General features: G+C 58.8%; 2 protein-coding genes and 1 long non-coding RNA gene across 5 annotated transcripts in view; 2 read left to right on the forward strand and 1 right to left on the reverse strand.

The window, feature by feature from the left end:
- Positions 1-1,582: 1,582 nt before the first annotated feature.
- LOC306651987 lies at positions 1,583-6,122 on the reverse strand. Its single transcript, XR_013761284.1, has 3 exons — positions 6,023-6,122; positions 3,391-3,554; positions 1,583-2,936 (listed from the first exon to the last, which is right to left on the reverse strand). It is a non-coding gene; the product is annotated as an uncharacterized lncRNA (long non-coding RNA).
- Positions 5,230-26,768, forward strand: part of DHRSX (dehydrogenase/reductase X-linked) — an 84,699-nt gene continuing 63,160 nt past the window's right edge. The window contains exons 1-2 of the mRNA XM_079125004.1: positions 5,230-5,429; positions 24,883-24,990. Coding sequence (XP_078981130.1) covers positions 5,321-5,429; positions 24,883-24,990 — 217 coding nt within the window. The 5' untranslated portion in view covers positions 5,230-5,320. The remainder of the gene's footprint in view (positions 5,430-24,882; positions 24,991-26,768) is intronic.
- On the forward strand, positions 5,768-14,257 carry ZBED1 (zinc finger BED-type containing 1). Of its 3 annotated transcripts, none has more exons than XM_079124985.1 (2): positions 5,768-5,787; positions 11,143-14,257. In XM_079124985.1, exon 2 carries the CDS (start codon positions 11,196-11,198, stop codon positions 13,272-13,274), a length of 2,079 nt encoding a protein of 692 aa, XP_078981111.1. In that variant the 5' UTR covers positions 5,768-5,787; positions 11,143-11,195; the 3' UTR covers positions 13,275-14,257. The 3 variants fall into 3 exon arrangements, with proteins under 3 accessions (XP_078981111.1, XP_078981113.1, XP_078981112.1); XM_079124987.1 differs by lacking the exon at positions 5,768-5,787 and adding an exon at positions 5,944-6,071 and having other exon boundaries at positions 11,146-14,257; XM_079124986.1 differs by lacking the exon at positions 5,768-5,787 and adding an exon at positions 5,946-6,071.

The following is a 26,768-nucleotide window of genomic DNA, read 5'->3' on the forward strand; positions in this document are numbered from 1 at the left end:
CCTTCTGCACAGGCATCCTGGGCTCACCGGCAGGCTGGGCAGGAAGGGGCCCTGGAGAAGGGAAACAGAAACCTGCTCTTGGAAGGAGGCGGAGCAGCAGGGAGCCGAGCCGGGAGCAGCTCTTTGAAGCCGTCTTGGGGGCACAGCAGCCGGGCGGCCCGGCCCCTGCATCTGGCGCAGAACAATGCCCGCCAGGCCCCCAGCCGCGAGCGCACGTGCGTCCTTTGTTCCTGCTCCTGACAAAGGGAGACCGCGAAATTGCAGAGCAGATTTAGAAACGGGTTTCAAAGGCACCGGCTCTTCCTTCCCGCCCTCCCGAAACTTCAGATGTAAACACCACTGTGCGCCGCCCACGCCCGCGTGGTCCTCCGCACCCCCAGGCTGCTGCAAAATGCAAAAAAGAAAGACAGAACTGAACCCAAACACAGGGCACCCAACACACAAACGACCCCAGCAGACCAGAGGAGCCTCCCCAGCGCCCCAGCCTCCTGCATTACCTACTGACGGTTCCGCCGAGGCCTCGGCTTTGCTTTGCACCCGGAAGGTCAGCGGCGAAACGTATCCGAGGGGACCGACGGGTCTGCGCGTGGATTCCGGTTTTCAGAGTTGCGGTTTTGCAGGACCCAGGGGCGCTGATCCACTGAGCCACACGCCCCCAGCCCTTTTCCGGCTTTATTTAGAGACGGGGTCTGGCTAAGTTGCTTGGGGCCTTGTTAAGTTGCTGAGGCTGGCCTCCAACTTGCAAACCTCCTGCCTCAGCCTCCAGAGTGGCTCGGATGACAGGTGAGCCCAGGATGGCAGCAATGTTAGCAACCGGCCAGGAAACGCCCGCTCCCAGAGCCCCCGTGCCCCTCCTCTGGGGGGAAGGGGACATTTCAAGGGGACTGAGGCACAGTGATCATGAACTTCCTTTGCAAGTAAATGTCTGAGCGGGTCCAGCAGCCATGGTGACCCATCCCAGTGGAGGATCCGCTGCCCTGTCCACACACCAGTTACTAGTTTAATGCAACCTTTATTGAGTGCCAACTGCATACCAGTCTTGGCAGCACCCTGCTCTCTTGCCGATTAAATGCTTCTGGAATTTCAGACTTTAGAACAACCTTCTATGCAGAAAGGGGGAAATCCAAATTGTCACAGTGAACCTCAGCATCCTCTGCACCCACAGGAAGTTAATTGAAGGTGCAGGCACAGGCCTGTCAGCACAATGGCTCAGGAGGCTGAGGCAGGAGGACGGCAAGTTGGAGGCCAGCCTCATCAACTTGGTGTGGTTTTAAGCAACTCCGTGAGACCCGGTCTCTAAATAACATATTCAAAAGGGCTGGGGAGGTGGCTCGGTGGTCAAGCACCCCTGGGTTCAATCCCTGGTACCCCTCCCCAAAAGTGAAATTAGTTTAAAAAAGTGAAAATTAGTTTAAAAAAGTGAAATTAGTTTAAGAAATAACTGTGTAAACGGCAGAAAGATCACCAGAGGGAAGGGAACGGGGAGGAGAGGTTCTGGCGTCTGAATCAGAACAGGAAACAGTCCACACTTTCCAGTGACATGTATTTCCATAAAATGATTATGTCAAAATGGATTCTCCTGTCATGTAGAACTAAAAGGAACTAATAAAGAAAAGAAAAAAAAAGAAACCCTGTCACCATCCGCAGGGAGCCTTTCTATCAGGCGAGGAGGAAAAGCCAGGGCTCGAGATCTTTGAGTATCTTAGAGGCCCTGGATTTTATTATTTTTATTTATATTTTTGGGGGGGTGGTTCTGAGGATGGAATCCAGGGGTGCTCAACCCCTGAGTCACATCCCCAGCCCTTTTTCTTCTTCTGATTTTTAATTGGAGACAGGATCTCACTGAGTGGCTTAGGGTCTGGCTAAGTGGCTGAGGCTGGCCTCCAACTCGCGATCCTCCTGCCTCAGCCTCCCCAAGCCGCTGGGATGACAGGCGTGCTGTTCCGCTCCACAAGTTGAAGCTCTGCTCAGACACCAGCCCGGTGAGTCCTGAGGAAACAACGGCTGGCACAGAACACAGGGTGAGTGACAGGGGACCCCGTGGAGAATCAAAGCTGGCCACCAGGGCATGCTTGGCATTAATGGAGTCCACACCCTGCACTGGGCCTCGCCTCGGGCAGTGTGAGCTTAGTACAGGAGCACGACAAAACCTCACTCAGCTCCTCGGCTTGCAGGCTGATCCAGGAAGCGCCTTCTGGCCGTCAGGGAGGGGACTCTGCTTTCCCAGGAGCTGGGGACAGAACCTGAACACAGACACACAGCCGGGTTCCCTGGGGGCATCTTGTGCTGCTGGTCCCAGTAAGGCTGGCAGGGCTGAAATCCTTCCTTTCAATCAGCAGCTTGTAGCATGGAGAGTCCTCAGAAAACCTGGGATGGACCTGGCATTGGACCCAGCGAGCCCACTCCTCGGTTTATACCCAAAGGACTTAAAATCAGCACACTACAGTGACACAGCCACATCAGTGTTTATAGCAGCTCAACTCACCATGGCTAAACTATGGAACCAACCTGGGCGCATTCAACAGATGAATGGATGAAGAAAATGCGGTACATCTACACAGTGGAATATTACTCAGCCTTGAAGAAGAATGAAGTTCTGGCATTTGCTGGTAAATGGATGGAGCTGGAAACTATCATGCTGAGCGAAATAAGCCCAACCCAGAAGAACCAAAGGGCCTCGTGTTTGCTCTGATTTGCAGACGCTGATTCACAATAAGGCGGGACGAACAGAAGCTCGTTGGATTAGACAAAGGGGGACGAAGGGAAGGGAGGAGATGAGAATAGGAAAGACAGTGGAGTGAACTGGACGTCGCTTTCCCACGTTCACATGTGAACACACGACCAGTGAAACTCCACAGCATGTCCAACCCCAAGAATGGGAAGTGACACTCCACGTATGTATATGGTGTCTGAATACACCCTGCTGTCATGGATCTCTAAAAAAAACAAAAATTAAAAATTGAAAAAAAAAATCTGGGGCTTCTGGGGACCACCCACCCCAGGAGGGAGCCTAGGATCTGCCTCCTGAGGGACACTCTCCGGATGCCTTTCCCTTAATACAGATTCCACGGCTAAGCACCCCGATTGGATCATCCCACGCTGCCGACTGTGCACCCAATTATGACCCGGAACCCGTAAATTTGCACCATTAAAATCAATTAAAATGTCACCGTTCTGCTGGCCAAAAGAAAAGGTGCCCTATTTGCATTTGCCAGGATGAGCTAGTTTTCTTTTTCAGGTTTTAAGAGACCTGAAGTGGAAACACGGTTTTGCGAACCCCTAAGAGTCTGGGGAGCGCCTGGCACTACCCTTGGGACACTGGAGCCAGAAGGGGCGCCATCTTGGTGACATTCTTCACCCCCTCCCCGAGGGGGCTCCGGGCAGCCTCACCTTCCTGGTGGGGAGGCTTTCCGGCCCGGCCTCCCGCCCGGCCTCCTCCGCGGCCACTTTCAGAGGTGGGCACGTCGTCCTTCCAGGGACCAGAACTCGCAGGCCATGGTGAGATCAGCTAAAATGGTCGGTCACCTGCCCTTCCCAAAGTTGGCTCTGGAAATCTGGGTGGACACCTTGGTGTTGACCTCGTCCGCCAGGGACCAGCTGGGGTCCCCTTGGGACGTCTGGCATGCACAGCGCTCTCCCTACAAATGCACCAGCACCTGGGCCGACCAGCTAGGTGGTGTTGGGGGGACCTGCTGGGACGCCCCGGGAGCTGGGAGCGCCCCCCAGCGCCGGCACCGGCTACTACGGACTCTTGCATTTTGGAGGCGTGTCCACGCACGTCCTGGACACCCGGCCCTCTCCCGTGGGGAGGCGCGCGGGCCGGCGGAGGAGAAGCCCCACGCTTCCTCCGCTGCTCTTGCCAGGCCCGGGGGCGGGCGTCGCTGGGGGGCTCGCCTGCTGTGGGGTTAGCGGTGCGGGCCGGGGTCCCGGGGTCATAGGGGTCCCCGCTGGTGCCGGCGTGAGCGGACGTCAGGGTTCTGGAGAGGGTGCAGACCGGGCAGCGGGCCGGGTCTTGTGGGATCCACCAAGGGTTTCAGCCTGGCCCTGGCAGGGGGGTGTGGGACCGGAGTCTGGGCCCCAGATGGTCCAAAGTTCCCTCTGCAGATCTGGGAGGGGACGGGAGGTCCCAAGGTTCCAAAGGAGTGGGGGTCAGGGCCGGGGGTTCTCGTCCTGGCAGGGTCCTCGAGTGGGGGTCTCTGGTCCATTGGCGATGTCAGGGTCAGGTGGGGATCAGGCCGTGGGGGGCGCTGCAGCCCCGAGGGCTCTGAGGTCTTTGGGGCAGGTTAGAGGGGGCACTCAGGTCCCTGCCGGAACCCAGTGAGCGGCAATTTCTGGCCAGGGTCTGGGACTCTTATGGGGTTCAGGGAGGTCCCTGCAGCGATAGCAGGAGGGGTGGGACATGGAGGGGTTGTGGCCTCACCAGGGCTGGGGTTCAGCACTGCCCGAGGGGGTCCCCCTGAGGGTGCAGCTGGGGAGGGTGGGTGGTCTGCTGCTCAGATGGGGACCCCGAGCAATGGAGGTCTGAGGCGGCAGGAGGGTCTGCCGGCCCCTGGCGGGGTCAGGGAGGGTCAGACTGGAGGCTGGAGGTCCCTGCGGGGCGCGGCCAGGGCTCTGCCCTCCCTGGTGGGGGTCCGCTCTTCAAGCAAGCAGGGTGGTCTGGGTGTAGGTGTGAGATCCACGGAGCGTCCCAGGAAGGGGAGGGGGCTCTGCTGTGCAGAAGGGGGCGGGATGGAGGCCACGGTCCCTGGGGGTCGCGGCAAGGTGGAGGGATTCTGTGCGGGTGGGGGATGGGCCTGAGGTCTGCGTTTCCTGGCGGGCAGGGTCCGCGTTGCAGGGGCAGCGGGGACCGAGGTCTGCGGTCCCTGGGGGTCTGGGCGGGGTCTACTGCTGGAGCAAGCGAAGGAGGCCGGATGGAGGTCTGCAGACCCTGGGGGAGGCCAGGCAGGGGTGCAGGCTGGGGTCTGCGGTGCAGGTGGGGCGGGGTGGAGGTCTGAGGACGCTGGTGGGGGAGGTCCGGCCAGGGGTTTGGGGTCCCTTGGAGGTCAGGGCGGGGGGGGGACTCTGCTGTGCGGGTGGGGGCGGGGTGGAGGTCGGTGGTCCCTGGGGGCCCGGGCGGGGTCTGCCGATGGAGGAGGGGAGGAGGTCGGGATGGAGGTCGGGGTCCCGGCTCCGGGGGGGGGCGGGGGTCCGCGCTCCCTGCGGCCCGGGGCGGGCGCGCGGGCGGCGGCGGGGCGTTTCCGCGTCCCGCTGGGCGACGCCGGGTCCCGCGGGCGGGCGGAGGGCGGCGCGGCGCGGTGGCGGCGGCGCGGCCGGGGCAGCCATGTCGCCTTTGTCTGCGGCGCTGGCGGCCCTGCGGGTGTACGCGGCGGGGGCCGCGGTGCTGGTGGCGCAGCTACTGCGCCGCTGCCGCGGGGACTTCGCGGAGCCAGGTCAGTGGCGGGGGGCGCGGGGGCGGCCGTGACCTTGGGGGGGGGAGTCCGCGGCCGGGTCGGCGCGCGGTCGGGGCGGTGGGGCGAGCGCGCCGGGCGGTCCGGCTGCGCCCCCGCGCGCTCCTGCTCCGCGGCCGCCGTGCGCGCTCGCGGCCTCCCTGCCGAGGCCGGGCGGGGGGCTGGCCCCGGGGGGCGCGCGGCTGGGGCGGCGATGGCCGAGCCCCCGGGGGCCCTGCGCCCTGCACGCTGGACCTCGGGCGGCCCTGTGCTGCGCGCTCGCCGCCGGGGGTCTGCTGGAGGCCGCGCGCCCCGGCTGGGCAGGAGCAGGGGGCGTCCGCCGCCCTCGCCCCCGGCCCGGGTGAGAGCGGCCGGGCCTTCCGGAGGCGGGCCTGGCGGGGCGGCCCCGGAGCCGGGCGGCTGCGGAGGGAGGCGCTTCCTCCCCGCGCAACTCCGTGTCCGGGCCTCTGCGGAGGCTCTGGGAGGAAGTCGGGCTGCGGGCCCTGGGCCTCGTTTGCTCCTGGGTGCGCGCTCGGTGCACGCGCACGGGCCGGCCGCGCCCCAGGCGCGCCCCGGAGCACCGCTTGGTTTCTAACCCTAACCACTCCCGGAGCCTCGGGAGGGCAGGCGTGGTGTGCGTTCCAGGTCGGGCCTGGGCCTCCTCCCAAACTCCCGGTGCGCCATGCCACCCCGGGCGGGCCAGGCGACTCCGAAATGGCTTCTGCTCGCCCGAGTTCGGCCGCCCGCAGGGTCGCGCTGGGAAGCGCAGCTCAGGGGGACCGTCTGCTCTCGGATCGCCCCGACTCTCCCAGCCCTGCGCCAGGGAAGGGGTATTTCAATACGAGATGAGATCACCTTCCGGTGAACTTAAACCCCTGGGGGTCCTCGCAGAGGGCGGTGCAGGGAGGTGGCCCTGGGCCCCGTGGAGGGAGCAGCCAGGCCGCTGAGTTCCTTGCAAGTCAGCAGCCCTGGCAGCGCCGGGAAGGATTGCAAGCCCACCAGCCCTGGGGCGGCCTCGCCGGCTGTGTTTCTCTGTGCAATTTTTTTTGCTTTGTGCTTTTGCTCGTCCTGCGTAAGGGCGTGGCGACACCCTCAACTGAACAGAATTAAATATAGAAAATGAGATTTTAACATGGCGGGGTTGCTTCCTGCAGCCACAGGGCCAGACGCGTCCCTTGGGAAACTCGTTTGCGCCTCGGCCGTGATTCCCACCTGTTGATTAAAAAGACAAAAAGAAGTTGTTGCAGGACGGTGGACGGAAAGGGGCCGGTGCCCCGGGTGCGGAGGCCCCTTCCTCTGTAGCTGGTGAGCAGGTTTTGCGTTCTCGAAGCGAAGCCCTGCCCTTGGAAGGGACATTATCCGAGCTATCCATGCAGGAGTGGCCGGTAGCCTAAATGTCCCGTGCCTGTGAAACCTGGTGTTTGGTTTGATTCCGTGCGGGGCCTGCGCCTCGGCCCGGTTTTTCGGGAAGGCGGAAGGGCCGACCTTTACCCTGGGCTCCCAGGCCGCGCTGGCAAAGGGCGCCTCTCTCCTGTTTCGGGTCGGAAGCCTCGAAAGCGCTCCTCTTTCTTTCTTTTCCTTGTTTTGCTTAGCATTGCCCAGGAACCGTGCTCTCAGGCGCTTTACCAAGGGAAGGGTTCCAGCCTGCCTTGTGTGTGCCACCCGGGGCCTGGCGCAGACCTCGGGGCCGGAAGGCACATCCTGCAGCTTCTGGAATTGTGTTCTTTCTGCCAAAACAAAGTAATTGCTAAGCGAAAGTCGCTGCTCTTAACCTGGAGGGCGTGCAGGCGGGCACCGGAGGAATTCCCCTCCGGGTCTGTCCCCACCCTTCTCCCGGTGCTTGAGGCTGGATTTAAATGGCCCATATGGTAAGGCGTGCCTGTCAATCAGATTCTAAACAGCTCAATTTTAAGGAGTGCATTTAGTAGCCCGGGGGTGTGCGGAGGCCTAGGGTGCTGGGGAGACCCAGGCAGGGTGATTGCAAGTTGCAGATCAACCTGGGCAACTCCGCAAGACCCTGACTCTACCAAACCTAAGCCAGCCAGCGACAATCAAACCCCAAAGTGACATCCAAAGGCCACCTCGGAGATGTGGACAGACCCCCTGTTGAAAATGACCAGGTGCTTTCGAGAAGGGCTCTGTGTGACGCGTGGGCATAGAAGTCAGCCTTCTGTTGGGGCGTGTGCTGGAGATTTTTCTTAAAAATTCTGTCCCGAGTAGGGGGCGGGCTTTCTGCAAGGGAGCTGATCTGGTGAAGACTGAACCTGGTTTCACATGCTAGAGTTAAACAAACAAACAAACAAAAAACCCAAACTGTAAGAGAAAGTGGATTTTTATTGGGTTGGTGAGCAGTGGCCATGGGTGTTGTGTGGGTGGAAAAATCGGCAGTATTCAAGCCGCTTGATCCTGCGGCCTTTGACTGGTGAAAAGCGAGGACTCCCGCGTTTGCTTGCTTTAAAGTGCCCATGCCCAGCTGATGGCCCGTTAACGCCCAAGTGCGTGTACTTAGGTATTTGGTGGGTGCCTGTGATCTAGGGGGATTCATGCAGTGTGATCCGCCTCGTTCCCCAGTATCCTCCGTTTATTTATTTTCGTATATTTTTTCCACTCTATTATTACTACCATTAATATTTTGTATCGGGGATTGAATCCAGGGGCCATTGAATCCAGGGGCCGTATAAAAACTGAGCCGCCTCTCCAGTCCTTATTTATTTACTTTTTTCATTTAGAGACCGGGTCTCACTAAGTTGCTCAGGGCCTCCCTACATTGCCGAGTCTGGCCTCCCACTTGTCATCCTCCTGCCTCGGCCTCCGAGTCACTGGAAGGACGGGCAGGCACCGCAGCGTCCAGCGTATTTTATTTTTCATTGGAAAATAACAGTCCTAAGTACTGATGGGGTCCGGTGGGGTGTTTGGAGCTGTACGTACGTGTTGTGCAAAGAGTCAAAGCCGCGGGTGACCGCACTGTCGATACTGGAGTCCGAGAAAGGCCCAGGTCCAGGTGCCCATCAGGACAATGGAGGATGCACGGGAAGGCAGGGAAGGACTTGATTCTCGGCAGCCGCCCAGCGCTGGTTGATCATGGCCTCCTTCAGGTTTAGGGGCCGTGCAGGGGCCGGGCGCAGGACCTTGCAAGAGCTGGCAGATGCCCGGATGCAGGGCTGCCGGTGCCGCGGCTGCTGCATCCGGGCCTCCTTGCCTGGAAGGAGGAGGAGCGAGGTTCAAAGCCAAAGGCCAAGTAGCACAGGAGACAGCGTGGTGAAAACGCATGCCCTTCCCATAAGGAATCCCGTTTCTAGCCCGCAAAGAAATACACATGCAGAAGAAGAGCCAGTGCTTACCCGATAGATCGGCCACGTGGTTGTTTTCCAAGTGCTATTTTTATTTCTGTCTGTTGCTTTTTTTCAGTCCTGGGGATGGAACCCAGGGCCTCAGGTGAGCTACACCTGCAGGCCTAGATTTTATTTTTAATGCACTGACCGAAATTAAATATATTTACAGGGTGTGATGCTTATTTGTTTTTTGGTACCGGGGGATTGGACCCAGGGGTGTTAACCACTAAGTCACCTCCCCAGCCCAGTATTTTGTATTTTTATTTAGAGACAGGGTCTCCCTGAATTGCTCAGGGCCTCTCTCCGTTGCTGAGGCTGGCCTCCAACTTGCGATCCTCCTGCCTCAGCCTCCCAGGCTGCTGGGATTTGGGGTGGGCAACACTGTGCCTGGCTGTGGGCATATTCTGAAATGCTGGATTCAGGCTGCCATCTGCCACCTCATCCACTTAGCATTTTTTTTTTTTTTTTTTTTTTTTTTTTTTGGTGATGAGTATTTTGTGCATCTTGATCACGGAGCCGTTGATTCTTGCAAAACATTAGGAACGGAGGTGCGGCTGTTTATGTGGGTTGTGTGGGTTGATCATTTACCTTGTTAGAAATTTAAAATGTACCTAGTACTTTATTTAAAAGTTCAATAGCGAGCCAGTTGCATGTTACTACTGAACATAGGTGTAGTATGTACTTATTTGGTTCAATATTTTAGTTTTCAACGTAAAGTAATAATCATATTGATGGCATGCCGTGTGCTGTTTTGACATGCATGTGTAAATCGTGGGACACATCAGATCCAGCTAATAGCCCTTATATCACCTACTTGCATTTTTCCTTGTGAGAACATTGGAACTTTACTCCTGCAGTAACTTAGAAACTGGTAACAGATACATTATTATCGGCGAGAGTCCACCTGCTGTACAGTGGTGTCAAACAATTTTTTCTGATTTTGATTGAACCCAGGGGTGTTCCATCACTGAGCCACCTCCCCAGTCCTTTTTAGTTTTTAAGACAAGGGCCTTGCTAAGTGGTTGAGGCTGGCCTCCAAATTGTGATCCTCCTGCCTCAGTCTCCTGAGTCCTGAGGGTCACAGGAGTGCACCCCCATGTCCAGTTTGGCTGTGTGCATATATTTTTTTTTTTTTTTTCAAAGAAAAAGTAGCTACAGTTTCCAAAAGAACAAAATATTAGCGTGGCCTTGCTTCGGGGTTTCACGGGCATCTTTAATTACCAGGCACCCACCTGGAAGGGAGCTTCCCTCTGCTGCTTCGCCCTCCTGTCTTGGATGCATTGTCTTGATTGGGTCTGGGAGACAATATGTGGCAAATCCGGGGCTTCTCTCGCATGTGTGCAATTAGGAAAGGCAAGACCTGGTGGGTTGCGGATTGCACAGGGCAGCGGCTCAGAGAGGGCTGGACCAGCCTGGCTGCCAGACCTTTTCAGCCTAGAGGGATAACAGGAAATGATAAATAGTCACAAAGTGTGTCAAACTCTTCTCCCAGTTTCAGGACTTACATAAGAGCAGTAACAACAAGAAAAGTAATAATAATGGAATGCAAAACTTTACTCCAGGTGTCTGGAGTATTGTTTCCAAATAACAATCACAACAACAAACATGGGTGTATATATATATGTGTTTTGGTGAGGTGACCCTGCGCGGCAGATCCAAGGACCTGGACCTGTGCACATTCGGCAGTAACGGCCCCCAGGGTCTGCCTCCCAGATGGTGCACTTTCTCCACCCCCAGGGCTCCCAGGTGCATCCCTGGCCCCGGCGAGCCTGCAAACCAAGGGTGTTTTGAGAAATTCCCGGGATTAAAAAGAGACCACGGCTTCTCAATCACAGACGCACCTGGGCCCCTGGGGAGCCCTGGCTGCCCCGGGAAGCATGGAATCCGAAAAGTGGGCGCAAACGCCTCGTGGCCAAACCCAGGACCGTTTTAGCCAAAGCAGAGTCCTGTTTGTGCTTCTGGAATGTTCTCCACCGACCCCCCTTGCTACTGGAGGCAGGTCGCTGAGGGCTGCGAACCGTGGTGCTGGTGGGTGTCCTCGCTTCCTGGGCGATGCCCGCTCGTCTCCTCTACCTCCCGGGTGGTTGGCGCCCACCTAGCACAGGGAACAGGAGCCACCCTGGGGAACGATCCCTGAGGTCGCCGGTCTCTTTTGATGTGCCCAGGTGGCACGTTTGCAGTGGCCCCAAGCAGTGCCCTCTGGGGTCACAGTCCCTGGTCTGCGTGCGAGCAGGCCCACCAGTGGGTGGTGTCTGTGATTGACAGCTGGCTGCCCGCCCAGTGCGCACACGCCTGTCTCCTGCGCTTGCGCTTTGCGCCCTCCCTGGCGGGGCCCCGCGCGTGTCGCGGCCCTTCTCACGCTGTGTTTGTCTTGCTGCTCTTAGCAGGTCGCCACGAATGAGCGCCCGTGCAGCAGGCAGGCCCCGGCGCCAGAGCGATGGAGGCTAAAGTCCTGGAGAGCGCGCAGGCCGACCTGAAGCTCGTGGCCCACCCGCGCGCCAAGAGCAAGGTGTGGAAGTACTTTGGCTTCGACACCAACGCCGAGGGATGCATCTTGCAGTGGAAGAAGATCTACTGCCGCATCTGCATGGCCCAGATCGCCTACTCGGGCAACACCTCCAACCTGTCCTACCACCTGGAGAAGAACCACCCCGAGGAGTTCTGTGAGTTCATCAAGAGCAACACCGAGCAGATGCGGGAGGCCTTCGCCACCGCCTTCTCCAAGCTCAAGCCCGAGGCCTCGCCGCCCCCGCCGCCGCCCCCGCCTGCGGCGCAGGATGCACTGGCCAAGGGCGGCCCGGGGCTGGAGGGCCGCAGGCAGCAGGAGCTCACGGGCGCCGTGCTGGCGCTGCTCTGTGAGGGGCTCTTTCCCGCCTCCATCGTGGACGAGCCCACCTTCCGCGCGCTGCTCAGGGCGGCCGAGCCGCGCTACGAGCTGCCCAGCGGCAAGTTCTTCTCCAGCAGGGCGCTGCCCGAGAAGTATGGCGCCGTGCGCGACGCCGTGCGCAAGGAGCTGGCCGACGCCGCCTGGTGCGGCGTCTCCGCCGAGCTGTGGCGCAGCGAGACCCAGAACCGCGCCTACGTGACGCTGGCCGCCCACTTCCTGGGCCTGGCGTCCCCCAACTGCCTGTCGCTGGCCTCCCGGTGCCTGAAGACCTTCGAGGTGCCCGAGGAGAACACGGCCGAGACCATCACGCGTGTGCTCTACGAGACCTTCATCCAGTGGGGCGTCAGCGCCAAGGTGGCTGGGGCCACCACCGACTGCGGCAAGGACATCGCCAAGGCCTGCTCCCTGCTGGACATCCCCGTGCAGATGCCGTGTCTGGGGCGGACCTTCAACGCGGGCATCCAGCAGGCCTTCCGGCTGCCCAAGCTGAGCGCGCTGCTGGCGCGCTGCCGCCGGCTGGTGGAGTACGTGCAGCAGTCGGCGGCGGCCATGTACATGCTGTGCCAGAAGCAGAAGCAGCTGGGCGCCCCGCACGCCATGCTGGTCAGTGACCGCGTGGCCTGGTGGGGCAGCACCCTGGCCATGCTGCGGCGGCTGCAGGAGCAGCAGTTCGCCATCGCGGGTGTCCTGGTGGAGGACAGCAACAACCACCACCTGATGCTGGAGGCCAGCGAGTGGGCCACCATCGAGGGCCTGGTGGACCTGCTGCGGCCCTTCAAGCAAGTGGCGGAGATGCTGTCCGGCTCCAGGTACCCGACCATCAGCATGGTGAAGCCGCTGCTGCACATGCTGCTCAACACCACGCTCACCGTCAAGGAGACCGACTCCAAGGAGATCAGCATGGCCAAGGAGGTCATCGCCAAAGAGCTGGCCAGGACCTACCAGGACGCGCCCGAGATCGACATGTTCCTGAACGTGGCCACCTTCCTGGACCCGCGCTATAAGAGGCTCCCCTTCCTGTCGGCCTTCGAACGGCAGCAGGTGGAGAACCGAGTGGTGGAGGAGGCCAAGGGCGTCCTGGAGAAGGTCAAGGACAGCGGCTTCCCGCCGCCGCCTGCCGAGGAGAAGATCTACCCGGCGCCGGAGGAGCCTCCGGCCAAGAAGCCGGTGCCCAGCGCGCCCGCGCCGGCCAGCGTCATCAACAGCATGCTGGCCGAGATCTTCTGCCAGGGTGGCTGCGCCGAGGACCGGGAGGAGTGGCACGCACAGGTGGTGGAGGAGCTGAGCAACTTCAAGTCGCAGAAGGTGCTGGGCCTCCAGGAAGACCCGCTCAAGTGGTGGTCCGACCGCCTGGCGCTCTTCCCGGTGCTGCCCAAGGTGCTGCAGAAGTACTGGTGCGTGGCCGCCACGCGCGTCGGCCCCGAGCGCCTCTTCGGCTCGGCGGCCAACGTGGTCCGCGCCAAGAGGAACCGGCTGGCGCCGGCGCACGTGGACCAGCAGGTCTTCCTCTACGAGAACGCCAGGCGCGCAGGCGAGGCCGAGCCCGAGGACGAGGACGAGGGCGAGTGGGGCCTGGACCAGGAGCAGCTCTTCCCCCTCCTCGGGCTGCGGGACGGGGGCTTCCTGTAGACCGACGCTCGGGGCTGCTGCGCTGTAAAACGCGGGTTTCCTGTCGAGCCCCAAAGACCAGCGAGGGCCTCAGAACCGAGAAGGAGGGACAGACGACCGGGGAGCCCTGAGGCGCAGAGAGCGGCTTCTGGGTGCCCGTCCTCTGCCACGTTCCCCAGACCAAAGGAAGCGAGTTCCTTACGTGCAGCGCGCGCCTGGCACAGCGGGCCTGGCTTCTCCAGGGAACTGGCTGGAGGGAGGGCTTTGCGTCACCCTGGAAGACCCCAGACAGGGCGCCCCTGCCCCTCCCGGCGCGGGGGTCCCTGTTTCAGGCGGAGGCTGGGTGGGTCTCCCCTCTGGGAAGCCTGGACTGGTTCTGTAGCCACGAGTCTCCCTGCAGAGGGACGGGGCTTCTCCCTTTTTTCCCCGGGGGGGAAAGCATTGCAGATGGGAAATGAGCCTCAGTTCCCGGCACGCACAGAAACCAGCCAGAAAACGAAAGAAAAAGTGGGCGTAGACGTGCCCTCCCTGGGGTCAGGCTGGCGGCGATCCGCCTTCCCTTCGTTTTCTCGTGGACGCTGCGTCTTTACGCACAGCAGCGGGGCTCCGGGCGGCCTCGCCGGACCTGCGCGGAAGCTCACCAGGGCCGCCTGCCCGGCCAAGTGAGCGGCGAGCGCGTGCGTCCTGGGTCCGGGTGCCTTTTTGTGCCCAGTCGGTGAGGCGGTGAGATGGTTTCGGTTTTCTGGCGGAGAATCTAAGGCCCTACTGGGGGGCATCGTTTTTATTTATTTTTTTTAAAGCCCCCCAGCAGGAGGATGGGTGTCAGATTCCCGCATGGCAGAAGGCGTTTGCGTTCTGTCCTCTAAAACTCAGTCCCCTGGGGACGTTGAAGAGGCAGAATATTTCCTTGGCATTGGGGTACCGCCCTTCCCAGAAGGGCAGCCTCCGGAACGGAATGCCGCTTCTCACTGGGTTTGGCGAGTCAGCTCCCCCGCTGAGCGGCCGCCCGGGGCTCTTCGCTGCAGAGACCCAGACCCTCCGCACCCAGACGCCGGACTGGACAGGCTGCAGGCTGCAGGGTGCGGAAGGGACGGCGGAAGGCTGAGGCTGGGCCTTGTTCTGCAGGGATCCCCCACCTCTGCTTGGATCCTGCGTTTTTAGTGGTGGGGGTGCAAGGTGGCAGGATTTGGTCCCCGGGTCCCCCTGGGCTTGTTTGCTTTTGGAAAATGGAGGGCGGGGGGACGCCAGCCGGCCCTGGTGGCGTTGTACCCGATGCCGTTCCGCACGCAGCCGCTCAGACCCGCGCAGAGGCTGGGACTGCAGAGCGGGTCGGGGTCTCCCGTGGCCTCCTGCCAGCGACCCTGAGGCCCGTCGGAAATCGCTTTGGCTTTGTTGCATCTGGTGAAGACGCTGGACGCCCCCGGCGGCCCGAAGGCCTCGCTGGTCTTTGTGCTGCTCAGCGCGTGGCCTTTTCCTTATTTGCTGCTTTGACGTTTGGCTCTCGCTCAATAAACCGAGAAATGAATGCTCAGCCCCGGCTGCCGAGTCTGAATGCGCCTTTTCCCTGCGCCTCGGGCCCCGGGGTGGGGAGGTTCGCCGGGGGCTGGGGAGACGCTTCCAGCGCTGGGGGCCCAGTTCTGGGCGCTGGGTTCTTGGACCTCCATTCAGATGTGCTTCGGCATTTTTCTCTTTTCCTTTTTTCCTTGCTTTCCAAATTTCCAAGGGAAGAAGGTCGGCGTGGCATATTCCCGGGGAACAGGGACGTGCCTGCGTGTCCCTTCCCGGGATTGGCAGTGCCAGGCTGTGGCCCATGTCTTGGTCACCTGGGTCCTTTGCACCTGGACTGCTCGTGTGGTTGGCTCTCCTACGTGCAGGTTCCACCTCTGCGGATTGAGCCGGTTCAGATGGAAACAATGATTTTTTTTAAAAAATGATTGCATCTGAGTTTGTCACGGAGGGGGTTCTAGGAGGTCCCAAGGAGGAAGACCTGAACTCAGGACCAGTGGCCGAGACTTCTGCAAAAGATGAAAAAGAATGTGGGCAGCGTTAAGGTGTGGAGGCTGGAGACTTAGTCCGGAAAGCACGGCGGGCTTCCTGTGAGACGCAGTGCAGCCTGTCTTGAATCTGACAGGGGCATCTGGGGTGTGGGGTCCTTTTAAAGGGAACTTAGGACTGGTCATGACGGCCCACGCCTGTCATTCCAGAGGCTCAGGAGGTGAGGCAGGAGGATGGCAAGTTGGAGGCCAGCCTCTGCAATTTAGCGAGGCCCTAAGCAACTTAGCAAGACCCTTTCTCTACATAAAAGCTAAAGAAGGGCTGCGGATGTGGCTCCATGGTCAGGCACCCCGGGTTCAATCCCTGGATACTAAAAAGAAAAAAAAACTTGGTTAAGGCAGGTGAGGAAGGAGCGGGCGTCACACCGGTCTTGGTTACGATGGTCGCGACCCTCAGGCTGACATCTGCGCTATCCCCTCAACTCTGGGGAAAGTACCCTGCCTTGTAGGTTTCTGGGAAGGTGCCCTGTACGGAAGGCTTCAGACCCCCTGGTCTCTTACTTTATTTGTTCTAACTGGTTGCACCTGACAGCAGAAGGCATGGCTGCATTTTGACAGATCAGACATACATGGAGGGTCGTCTCTCATTCTTCTGACTGTCCATGTTGCAGGATCACATGGTCATGCAGTCACACATGCACATGAGTCAGCACGTCTGTTCACTCTACTGTCCTTCCTGCCCCACACCCTTCCCTCCTTCACTCCCTCTACCTCATCTAAAGTAATTCTGTTCTTCCCTAGTGTCCCCCTTTTTGTGAATTAGCATCCGCAGATCATTCAGCCTTTGGTTATTTTGGTTTGGTTTATTTCACTTAGCATGATGTTGTCCAGCTCCAACCATTGACCAGCAAATTATTTCATTCTTCTTTCTGGCTGAGTAATATTCCATTGTGTGTATGCATCACCTTTCCATCTGTGGAACGGCATCAAGGTTGGTTCCTAAAAACAGTGCCCAGGACCTGTTTGCTGAGTGAGTTTCTGGAAACTTAAGATGGTAAGCAAAGATTTAGGTTGATTTCCTAGAAACTGGGGGGGGTTGACAGGTGGCTTGGGGACAGAGGTCTGAGGAAATCACAGGGCACCAGGCTTCCAGGTTAAAGTCAGAACACCTTTTTCCTTTCCTCTCCTGTCTCTTATCCTGCACGCAAGATCCTGTTTCGTTCTCATGAATCCCTAGGTCACACTCAGGAGCCGCGCAGAGATGCCGTGAAGTATGCCGGAGGCCCCGCCGCCTGAGTTCTCTGCAAGCTCTGTGCCTTTCCTCCCAATCCCTTGAGCGCAGCGGTCTGTGGCACCTCCTTCTTAGGAAAGCGCCCCGCAAACTCCAGGAAGCCAGCTCCTCCGCCTCCCCGCCTCCTGCGTGTCTCGGTGGCCTCTCCCCCATCCTGCCCCTTCTACCGCTTCGTGTCCCAAGCAGCAGGTCCCGGCTCAGTTTTCATTTCTTTATTTTGTGCAAAAACTTAGCCAGATCTCAGGAGGCTCCTGAGAGCCACAGAGAATGTTCTGTCAAGGGACCTGCTCAGACGGACGGAAGCATCCCACCCAGCCCTGCAGGACTCAGGGGGGAAAAAAAAGTTTTTTTTTTTCTTTTAAAATTTTTCTTCCTTTTTTTCCCCCTTCTGTGCAGAAGAGCTTCGTGGACACTGTTCTATCTTAATCCGGGCAGCTCAGGACGGCGTGGAAGGGCGGGGGAGGAAGGCTCTCAACGGTTTTCGGTCAAGAGACCCCAGGCATTTGCTGCTGCGCTCAGTTCTCACTTGCAAACCCCGATCTGCCCTGCAGCGGGGAAGGGAAAACAGAAGGAGGGGCGGGGAACTGCCACTCCCTGACCTCCGGCTCTTCTTCTTTTCCTGCTCGTGGCCCGGCCTCCTCCGCGCACACGCAGCGCTGTGCGAGGTCCCGGTGCATCGCTGGCCCAGGGCTTGTTCCTGCACCCGGACCAGTGAAGACAGGAGGGGATTCAAGAGATGCCACCGGGCGGGTCCTGGGTTAGCGTCACCGCTCTGCCCAAGTCCAGGGCGCAAAGCAAAACTGTGCCATTGGGTTCAGAGACGCAATGGCAGCGATTTGAAGAGCCTTTACGCAAGGTGCCCGCGCACCAGGACCGATCTTGACGCCCGCCTGCAGGCAGGGGACAGCTGGCTCCCTTTGGTGCCCCAGGATGTGACCTTTCCATCTTGGCCTCCCTTCCCGGGACCCCCTTCCCCTACTGTTGCATCGATTGATTGATTGATTTTGGGGCTCCCAGGATCGAACCCAGGGGGCTTCACCACGCAGCCGCACCCCCAGCCCTTTCTTTAATTTGAGAGTACCTCACTGAGTTGCCAAGGGCCTTGCTATGTTGCCGAATCTGGCCTCCAACTTGTAATCCTCCTGCCCCAGCCTCCCCAGCATCTGGGATGACAGGCCTGCACCAAGACGCCCGGCTCCGGGTCTTTTTTTATTGGTTGAGAAAACCGGCGCAGCCTAGTTGTGTGGAAGAGGAATCGCCTGTGAGATCTGCTCCCTCGCCAGGGAGCATGACTGGCCAGTTTCAGGCCTCGCTGTGGCCCGGAGGTGCAGCCCCGCCTGGCTTGGGTAAAGGGCCTGGGTTCCAAGGGCCCCCTAAAAACAAACAGCAAGAACAGAAGGAGAGAAGAGAGGCAGGAACTTGCAGGCAGCCTGCCCCACCCCAGGATTCCGGAGCCCTGTTGGACAGCGTCCTAGAAACCAGGTTGGGGTCAGGAAAGACGCTGTTGTGCGTTTTGCAGCTGTGTTCCTAACCGAGTCATTTGGGGGCAGTCTGCCTAGAAATCAAGCCATTTAAAAACAAAAATAAGTAAAAAAACCTGTCATCCAGCGGCTGGGGAGGCCGAGGCTGGAGGATCGCCGAGTTGGAGGCCAGCCTCAGCCAAAGCGAGGCCCTGAGCACGTCAAGGAGACCCAGTCTCTCCATAAAATGCTGGTGAGGTGGCTCAGGGGTTAAGCACCCCTGACTGAGTCCAATCCCTGGTACCAAACAAGAAAAATTAAATTATATATGTAGGTGTATGTATGCATACTTTGGCAAAACATGATTGTGATTACGTGATCAGTAGGTAGAAATAGGCGGGCATTACATGATATATAAATGTGCATACAATTGGCAAAGCACAATTAATAAGTGGCACGCCTTGTGCGGTCTTGATACGGGCATGCCCGGTGGCCGCCTCAAGTCAAGCCAGTTAGTACACCCAGCACCTTCTCTCTTAAGGCTGTGAGCCTTTAAAACATAGCGTCGACGTTCAGACGGGCAGACCTTCTGTGGTTCTGCTTCCGCAGGGATGGACTCACCCGTAGGGAAGGCCATTCTCCGCTCTCCTATTATTACGATATCATTATTACTCTCCGCCAGGCAGGAGCTGGATCACACGGAAGCTGGAGTGTGATTTTTATCACTTCAAGAGGCAGGAGGCCGGGTGCGGGGGGCCCACGCCTGTCATCCTGGCAGCTGAGGAGGCTGAGGCAGGAGGATCGCAGGTTGGAGGCCGGCCTCAGCAACGGAGCACTAAGTAAGAGCCTGTCACCAAATAATAATTAGAAAAATCAAAAGAGCCTGTCACCAAATAATAATTAGAAAAATCAAAAGGGCATTCTCCTTGCTTGCAACAATGTGACTTTTCAAAGAACACCTGCAGAAAGCTTCTTGTAGCCTGACAGTGAACCCCAAATGTTTCTGTGGAAAACAAGACCCTGCTGTGTGTTGGGGCCTCCTGTCTTTGTGCATCTGGCTGTGCGGTGCATTCTTTTGTTTTAAAAATATATATATTTTTAATATATATATTTTAGTTGGCAATGGGCCTTTCTTTAATTTATTTATTTACATCCGGGGCTGAGACTGGAACCCAGCGCCTTGTGCATGTGCGGGGGGTGGATTCTTAGAAAGGGTCTTGCCGGGTCGGAGAGGAGGCGAAGGTCAGATTTCCAGGGCGTTTCCAACTCCCTTCCTGTGGCCCTCCAGCCTCGAAGTACCAGGATTGAACCCGGGGGCGCTTGCCCACCGAGCCCCCTCCCCAGCCCTTTTGGTTTTGGACTTGGAGACGGGGTCTTTCTGAGTTGCTTAGGGCCTCACCAAGTTACTGAGGCTGGCCTCCCACTTGCGCTCCTCCTGCCTCAGCCTCCAGAGTCACTGGGATGACAGATGTGCCCCAGCAGAGGGGGATTTTTTGCATCAAGTGTATCAACCTCTAATTCCTCCGTCGCCTGACAGTCTAGGGGGAAACTCCCTGGTTTTGTCCCCTGTGCCGTGTGCTTGGTGAGAACTATTAGCTGATTTTCCTCTTGGCTCTTCCACCAGTCTGGGTGAACCCGGGGTCGCGCCCTGTGTCTTTATGGAACACCTGGGGGTTGTTTGTTCCTCTCCTCTGCTCGTTGTGCTGGGTTTGTTACCATGAGCTCTCTACCCGCTGCATTTGCGGGTTTGTTACAATGAACTCTTTACCCGCTGCATTGTCTCCCGCCTCTGGATGTGGCTGCATCTGCTTCCTTTGGCCCTGCCGGGGTGGCTCCCGGCTCCACCCGCCTGGGCCACGGTGGGCCTGGCAGCTGCACCCAGCCCCTGGAAATGCACGTTGTTTCAGCGCTGCTGGGCAGTTTTCCTTTATGCGTCTTCCTTATAAAAATAAAACATTAAAAACCCACAGTCTTTTCTGTGCGCTTCTGGATTAAGATGTAAAACCCGTGATTTTTTTTTTCCTTTCTGCATTTCCATGACCTGACCGTGACCCCCTCCTGTCCCAGCCACCTCCAGCTGACTAGCGGGGGTGGTGGGGGCAGATGCCTTCCTCTAATTGGCCCACAGGGAGGCTGGCCTCCCGGAGGCCTGAGGTCAGCGTCCAGGTTGGCCTCTTGCCCAGGGAGCATGACCTCAGCAGGTTCTAAACATAGCCGGGTCCTGGCAGGAAGTGTGCCCGCCGCCTGGCCTCGCCAGCGGGGTGAGGGCAGCCGTGGGCGCCTTTCTTAGTCCGCCCGCTCGGTACCCAGTGCAGCCCCCAGGCGGTCTTGCGGCGCCTGCGGGCTCAGGAGCAGGAAGGAGTTGGGGACCGAGAACAGGGCCCCTGGGCCCCTCGCTCTCTGCGTGCGGCTGCAGAGCCTGGGCCAGGTGGTGGCCAGGGCTGGCCGATGCACCGGAGGCCAAGTTACAGCCAGGATTTGGGGAGCTGGGTCCTTCGATGTCCCTTAGGCATGAGCTGACATCTGGGGGGAGGGTCAGGGGTTAACCCAAGATTAAAAGCTGCGAAGGATGCGGAGGAGCAGAGGGAGGCGGCAGATCTGGCCTCCGCTGGGCCCTGCCGGTGGGCTGGAAGCCTCTTGGCTGGAAATCAGCAAGGAGGCCGCCGGGCCAGGGAGGGAGAGGCTGAGGCGCCTGTCCAGCCTCAGCACAGCCCGCCCGTCTCCCCGGGGAGCCCCCGCTGGCCAGGCCCGCCGTGATCTGCGCTTAGGAGCGTGCGCGTCCACGCGCCTTGGGCACGGGCGCGTGTCTGGGGAGGGGGCTTTCCCCTGTGCGCCCCTAAAGTAACATTTCAGGGCACCTTAACTCCCAGTGCCGGTCCACCGGGCCTGAGCTGTAAGTGGGGCCCCTGCAGGTGGAACGAGTGCAGATGAGCCCCCGGGGTGGCCTGTGCTCCAGGCCAGCAACGCAGTCTGCGCTCAGCGCGGCACGTTCCGCATCCACGGATTCGGCCATTCGCGGGCCGGAAGCAGCGGAGGACGGGCCTCTGCTGTGCTGTGTGCGGTTGTCCTTCTTCCCCAAGCGGCGTCACAGGACCCCTGTTGGCACGGCGTGGGCCTCGTGTTAGGAACGCTGAGCCACCGGGAGGGAGGAAAGGGTGCGGGAGGGAGGCGCGTGATTCCTCGCACCAACGCAGCGGGAGGTGAGCGACATGATGTGAGACACCCTGTCGGTCACCGTATTACACAGAGGCCACGGTGTCCTGTTGCATCATATCGGCCATTATGCCAGTCCTGAACCTTGGCATTAATCACATTACAATTATATATATTATATGCAAATGCACCTTCAGATTAGTGACATGACATCCTGCATTATATTATTATATCATTACACGCAAGTACTGTACCGTTGTATTATATCATATTGTACAACCGTTTCTGCACCCCTGCATTAATTATGCATAATACATATTATATTATGTACATTATGGAAATACTACACTCATATCGATCATGTGACATATTAAAAAGACGCTGCACTACAAAGTTCCTTAATATTAAATAGCATATCATATATTATGCAAGTACTATGGCATTGTATTGTATTGAATATTATACTTTCACATGTAAATACTACACCTTTATATGATTATATTATATATTATGTACAAATGCTGTACTACTGTTAATTATATGTATCACATATGCAGATAGTACAGCATTAGGTTAATTTTTTTAAATAGTATATTGTATATATTACATGTAAATATTGCACTTTTATATTGAGTACATTGTTATGTATTATATGCAAATCCAGCACCTTTACATTAATCATATTAAATGTAACATATATGCAAATGCTGCCCCTTTTTGTTGATTATGTGTATTGTGCCGCGTGGGTCATACCATATAGTATATCGTATTATACATTATTATATGCAAACACTGCACCTTTACACTAATCATTAAATATTACATCATAACTACATATGCACATGCTGCACCTTTATATCGATATATATGACATATTATATATTATGCCGGTTCATTTCAGGGACGCGGACGCCCTGGCTGTGGGTGTCCCGGAGTCCCGGCCGCTGTCCCGGGTGCGCGCAGGGCGGAGGCGCGCAGGGCGCCCCAGGGCGCAGCGGGCTGCGTCCTCCGCCTGCCGGTCTTGGCCTCCAGGGTGTCTCTGGCACCGCGGGAGGCTCAGCGTCCCCGTGGGAGCTCCTGGGTTTCGTGGCGGCATCCGGAGCCATGTGGCTGGTATTATGGGATGTGGCTGCGGCGGTAACGCGGAGCTCCAGGCGCGGTAGAGCTCCCAGGTGGAGGGAGGCTGGGTCCGGAGGCCCGTGCCCGCCCGCGCTGGAGAGAAGCCCCGCACCGCCGAGGACGCGCGCTGGTCGCAAGGTCGCACGGAACCGAGGGAGCTGGCCGTGCTGGGTTTAGACGCTGGGCAGGGCAGCGCTGTGGCGAGGGCCTGACCCGTCCTCGCTGCCCAGGGGGCGCACGTGAGCAGAGGTCCATGGGAGGAGCAGCGCCCGGCCAGAAGGACCCAGGCTGCCAAACGTGGACACATTCTCACTTCCCGCGTGTTGCAAAAACGAGTCACACAACATTAAGGAAACTGCGGGGCAACCATTTATTTGCCAACCTCTGCAGGCCTCCAACTCGTGGGTCCAGTCGGCCACGTCCACAGACGAGCTTTCTTGCCCAGGAAGGTGCACCTGATGTTTCAGGGAAGCCCTGTCAACTGATTGGGCGAGGCCCACCCAGCTTCTAGAGAGCCAGCTGAGGACCAGCGTGCTTAGGGCAGAGACAGGCAGGGACCTGTTGCTTCCCCAGGGACCCCGCTCCTAGAGGGTGCTGCTAGTAGTTTTTGGGTGACCCCTGAGCCACCTCCCCAGCCCTATTTTGTATTTTATTTAGAGACAAGTCTCCCTGAGCTGCTTAGGGCCTCGCTGTTGCTGAGGCTGGCTTTGAACTCGTGATCCTCCTGGCTCGGCCTCCCGGGCACGCCTTTGCGCCAGGCAGTGAAGCGTATGTGAGGTCCGCGAGCTCGTTGGTTCCATGGGGATGCAGAGTTTTCTGGAAAGTTTTAAAAAACAATCTCCTAGCGCTGCTGTGCATGCACACGTAGGTGGGTGTGTGGGTGTGTGGGTGCGAGATTTCCACCCAGTCAGGGAGGTGCAGCTCTGCTCTGGACTCTGCCTTGCATCCTTAAAGCTCCTGTCTTTGCCCGGCACCGATTTAATGCTTTAAAGAGATTTTTGTCTTGAGTGTTTTAAAAACAGAAGCAGAAAGGACTCGAGGCTGACCTTAATCCCGAGGCTCAATCGGTGCGGTTCAGCCTGGAGTGTGACATCCAAGCGTCTTTAATGGAAGGGAAGGCGGATTGTCTAAAGCAATATGTATTTTTTTTTAATTTTTGGCTCAGGGATTGAATCCATGGGTGCTTAACTACTGAGCCACCTGCCCACCAGCACTTTTGATTTTTTTTATTTGGCGATAGGCTCTTGCTCAGTTGCTTAGGGCCTCCCTCCGTGGCTGAGGCTGGCCTCCCACTTGCGAGCCTCCTGCCTCGGCCTCCCGAGCCGCCCGGGTGGCAGACGTGCAGTTTCGTCTTCCTCCGGCCGTCGGTTCACATCTTCCAACACCGTCGAGGGAGAGTTCCATCCGGGCCTTTGGTCGTGAGCTCCTTTCCCACGTGACCGCCGCCTGTTTCTGGCAGTTCTGTTTCCCGGTCCAGGTCCATTCACACGTCTGGCCTCAACCCCCGGGATGAGTCCGGGTTTTCCGTCTGACGTGGCGCCTGTCTTTGCACTTGAACTTGAGGCTCCGGGGGAGGGAGGGAGGCGGGGAGGAGCTGCCTCCCGTGCTGGGCCTTGCTGACCCTCAGGGACCCCTGCTCCGGCGAGGGCCCGTGGCCTCCGGAGACGGCGAGGCGGAGGTGGCCTCAGCGTGGCCTCCTGGGCTCCGCGGGCGAAGAGCCCCGTGCGTCCTCCACGCTCCACGCACGGCTTTGATGGGGCTGCGGAGCCTGGAGGGGGTCTGCCTGCTGCAGCCCGTAGGACCCCCGCCGCCGCCGGTGGGACCACTGGAGACCGGCCTCCACCCCAGAGCCGCCCTCGCCCAGCCGGCGCCCTGGGTGGGCCTCCCGGGGAGGCCGCGGGGCAGCCTCCGCCCGCCCTCCGGCTGCTCCCACCCCGGGCTCCTCCCGGGAGATCCGGGTCCCAGCTGCGTCCCTCCTGGTCGCCTGCGCCTTCCCCCTGGTCACCTGCCACTGTCCCTCCTGGTCACCTGCTGCCTTCCCTCCTGTCTCCGGCAGCGTGACCAACACTCCGCACGACCTTCCTCTTCCCGCTGGATCCACCGACCTCATAGGAACTGCCTCCTGAGAACCGGCAGCAGCGAGGCCGGCTCAGGGCCACCCCCGGGGGGGCGCTTTCCCGGGTTGTCCCCGACCAGGGGCCGGGGCACAGCATGGACTCTGCAGAAGACGATCAGGACGGGTTTCACCTCCGGTCCCGACTCGGGTGGAGGCCGGTCGGTCTCATTCTTGCATCCGGAGGCTGCGGGCCGCGGCTGATCAGGGGGCTGGAACTCCCTGCGGGTCCAGGGAGGAGGTTCTGCCTCTAATCGTTGGCCGGCTGGGGACGCAACCTGGCCAACCCCTGACCACACCCCAGCCTTTTTATGCAATTTTATTTTTTAAATTTTCCAGATGGGGTCGTGCTAAGTTGCTTAGGGCCTCGCTCGGTTGCTGCGCCTGGCCTCCAACTTGCCATCCTCCTGCCTCAGCCTCCCCAATACCCAGGATGACAGACGTGGGCCTGGCTTGGACTCTGCTTTTTTTAACCTGGCTTTTCCTCCTTCGTCCTCAGTGTTCCCCCGGCAGCCGGATCGTGTGGCCATCGTGACCGGAGGCACAGATGGGATCGGCTACTGTACCGCCAAGCACCTGGCCAGACTGGGCATGCACGTGGTCATAGGTGATCAGCTCCCGTACCTGCTTAGCTGGTGCCCCGCGGGAGGCGGGGACCCCGGTTTTCAGTTCTAAGTGTGGAAATGGCGATTTCCACGGGGACCCAAAAGTCAGGTCCAGCAAACCCGTAAAGGGGGATGTTCAAGGGCCAGGAAGTACCAGGGACCGGTGCTCGTGGGAACGGCCGGACACACAGGTAGCTGCAGTCCTGGGGGGCATTTTTGGTGTGGGGTTCACTGGAATAAATGCCAACCTGTCCACCAAGTCCCTAGGGCCACCGCCACAAAGTCCCACAGCCTGGGGACACCAGCAACAGACATTGATTGATTGACAGTCCTGGAGGCTGGAGGCCCGAGGTCCAGGTGTGGGCAGGGCTGGCTCCTCCGAGGCCTCTCTCCTGGGCTTGCAGATGTGTCCTCACCTCCTCTTCTACCAGGACCCCAGTCCTGTGGGGTCAGGGCCACCCTGGGGATCTCACTGCCCCTCAGTCACCTCTGTAAAGACCCCTCTCCACACACAGGCACGTCCCAAGGTCCTGGGGTCAGGGCCACCCTGGGGACCTCACTGCACCTCAGTCACCTCTGTAAAGACCCCTCTCCACACACAGGCACGTCCCAAGGTCCTGGGGTCAGGGCCACCCTGGGGCCCTCACTGCCCCTCAGTCACCTCTGTGAAGACCCCTCTCCACACACAGGCATGTCCCAGGTCCTGGGGTCAGGGCCACCCTGGGGACCTCACTGCACCTCCGTCACCTCTGTAAAGACCCCTCTCCACACACAGGCACGTCCCAAGGTCCTGGGGTCAGGGCCACCCTGGGGACCTCACTGCACCTCAGTCACCTCTGTAAAGACCCCTCTCCACACACAGGCACGTCCCAAGGTCCTGGGGTCAGGGCCACCCTGGGGACCTCACTGCACCTCAGTCACCTCTGTAAAGACCCCTCTCCACACACAGGCACGTCCCAAGGTCCTGGGGTCAGGGCCACCCTGGGGACCTCACTGCACCTCAGTCACCTCTGTAAAGACCCCTCTCCACACACAGGCACATCCCAAGGTCCTGGGATCAGGGCCACCTGGGGACCTCACTGCACCTCAGTCACATCTGAAAAGACCCCTCTCCACACACAGGCATGTCCCAAGGTCCTGGGGTCATGGCCACCCTGGGGACCTCACTGCACCTCACTCACCTCTTTTTATTTATCTAAATTTTTTGGTACTAGACTCCAACCCAGCAGTGCTTAAACACCGAGCCACATCCTCAGCCCTTTTTATTTTATTTTTATTAGAGGCAGGGTCTCTCTGAGTTGCTTAGGGTCTTGCTAAGTCGCTGAGGCTGGCCTCCGACTCACTATCCTCCTGCCTCAGCCTCCTGAGCTCCCGGGATGACACCCGGCTTCCGTCACTTCCTTAAAGACAAACATGGCCACCTAGTGAGGTCCTGAGGGGTCAGGGCTGCCACGCAATGACTCCGGCTGACGCTGAGGGTCACCGGCCGCCTCATACCTGGCGTGACACGGTGCTGGCAGGTGTCAGAAGGCGCTTTCACGTGAACGTGACGTCGCCCTTGAGGATCCTCAACTGCCAGCTCTCCGAGGTCCTGAGTCTTAAAGGACCAGGACTCGCTGAAGAGCCAGGACCGATTACCGCCCATTCTGACCCGGGTCCCCCTGAGCACGGGAGGGCTCTGAACTCTCTCAGCGCCTCATCGGCCCGCGGGTTCTCAGTCCCCACGGTCTTGTCTTCCTCTTCGGGGGAAGATCCTTCCTTCCTCTCTGGTTCTCTCAGG

The sequence above is a fragment of the Sciurus vulgaris genome (genome assembly GCF_902686455.1).
Source record: "Sciurus vulgaris genome assembly, chromosome: X".
In the NCBI taxonomy this organism is placed as follows: domain Eukaryota; kingdom Metazoa; phylum Chordata; class Mammalia; order Rodentia; family Sciuridae; genus Sciurus; species Sciurus vulgaris.

Bases quoted from the DNA above. Each gene is read 5' to 3' on its own strand.
- ZBED1 (XM_079124985.1), top strand. From the start codon at position 11,196: ATGGAGGCTAAAGTCCTGGAGAGCGCGCAGGCCGACCTGAAGCTCGTG.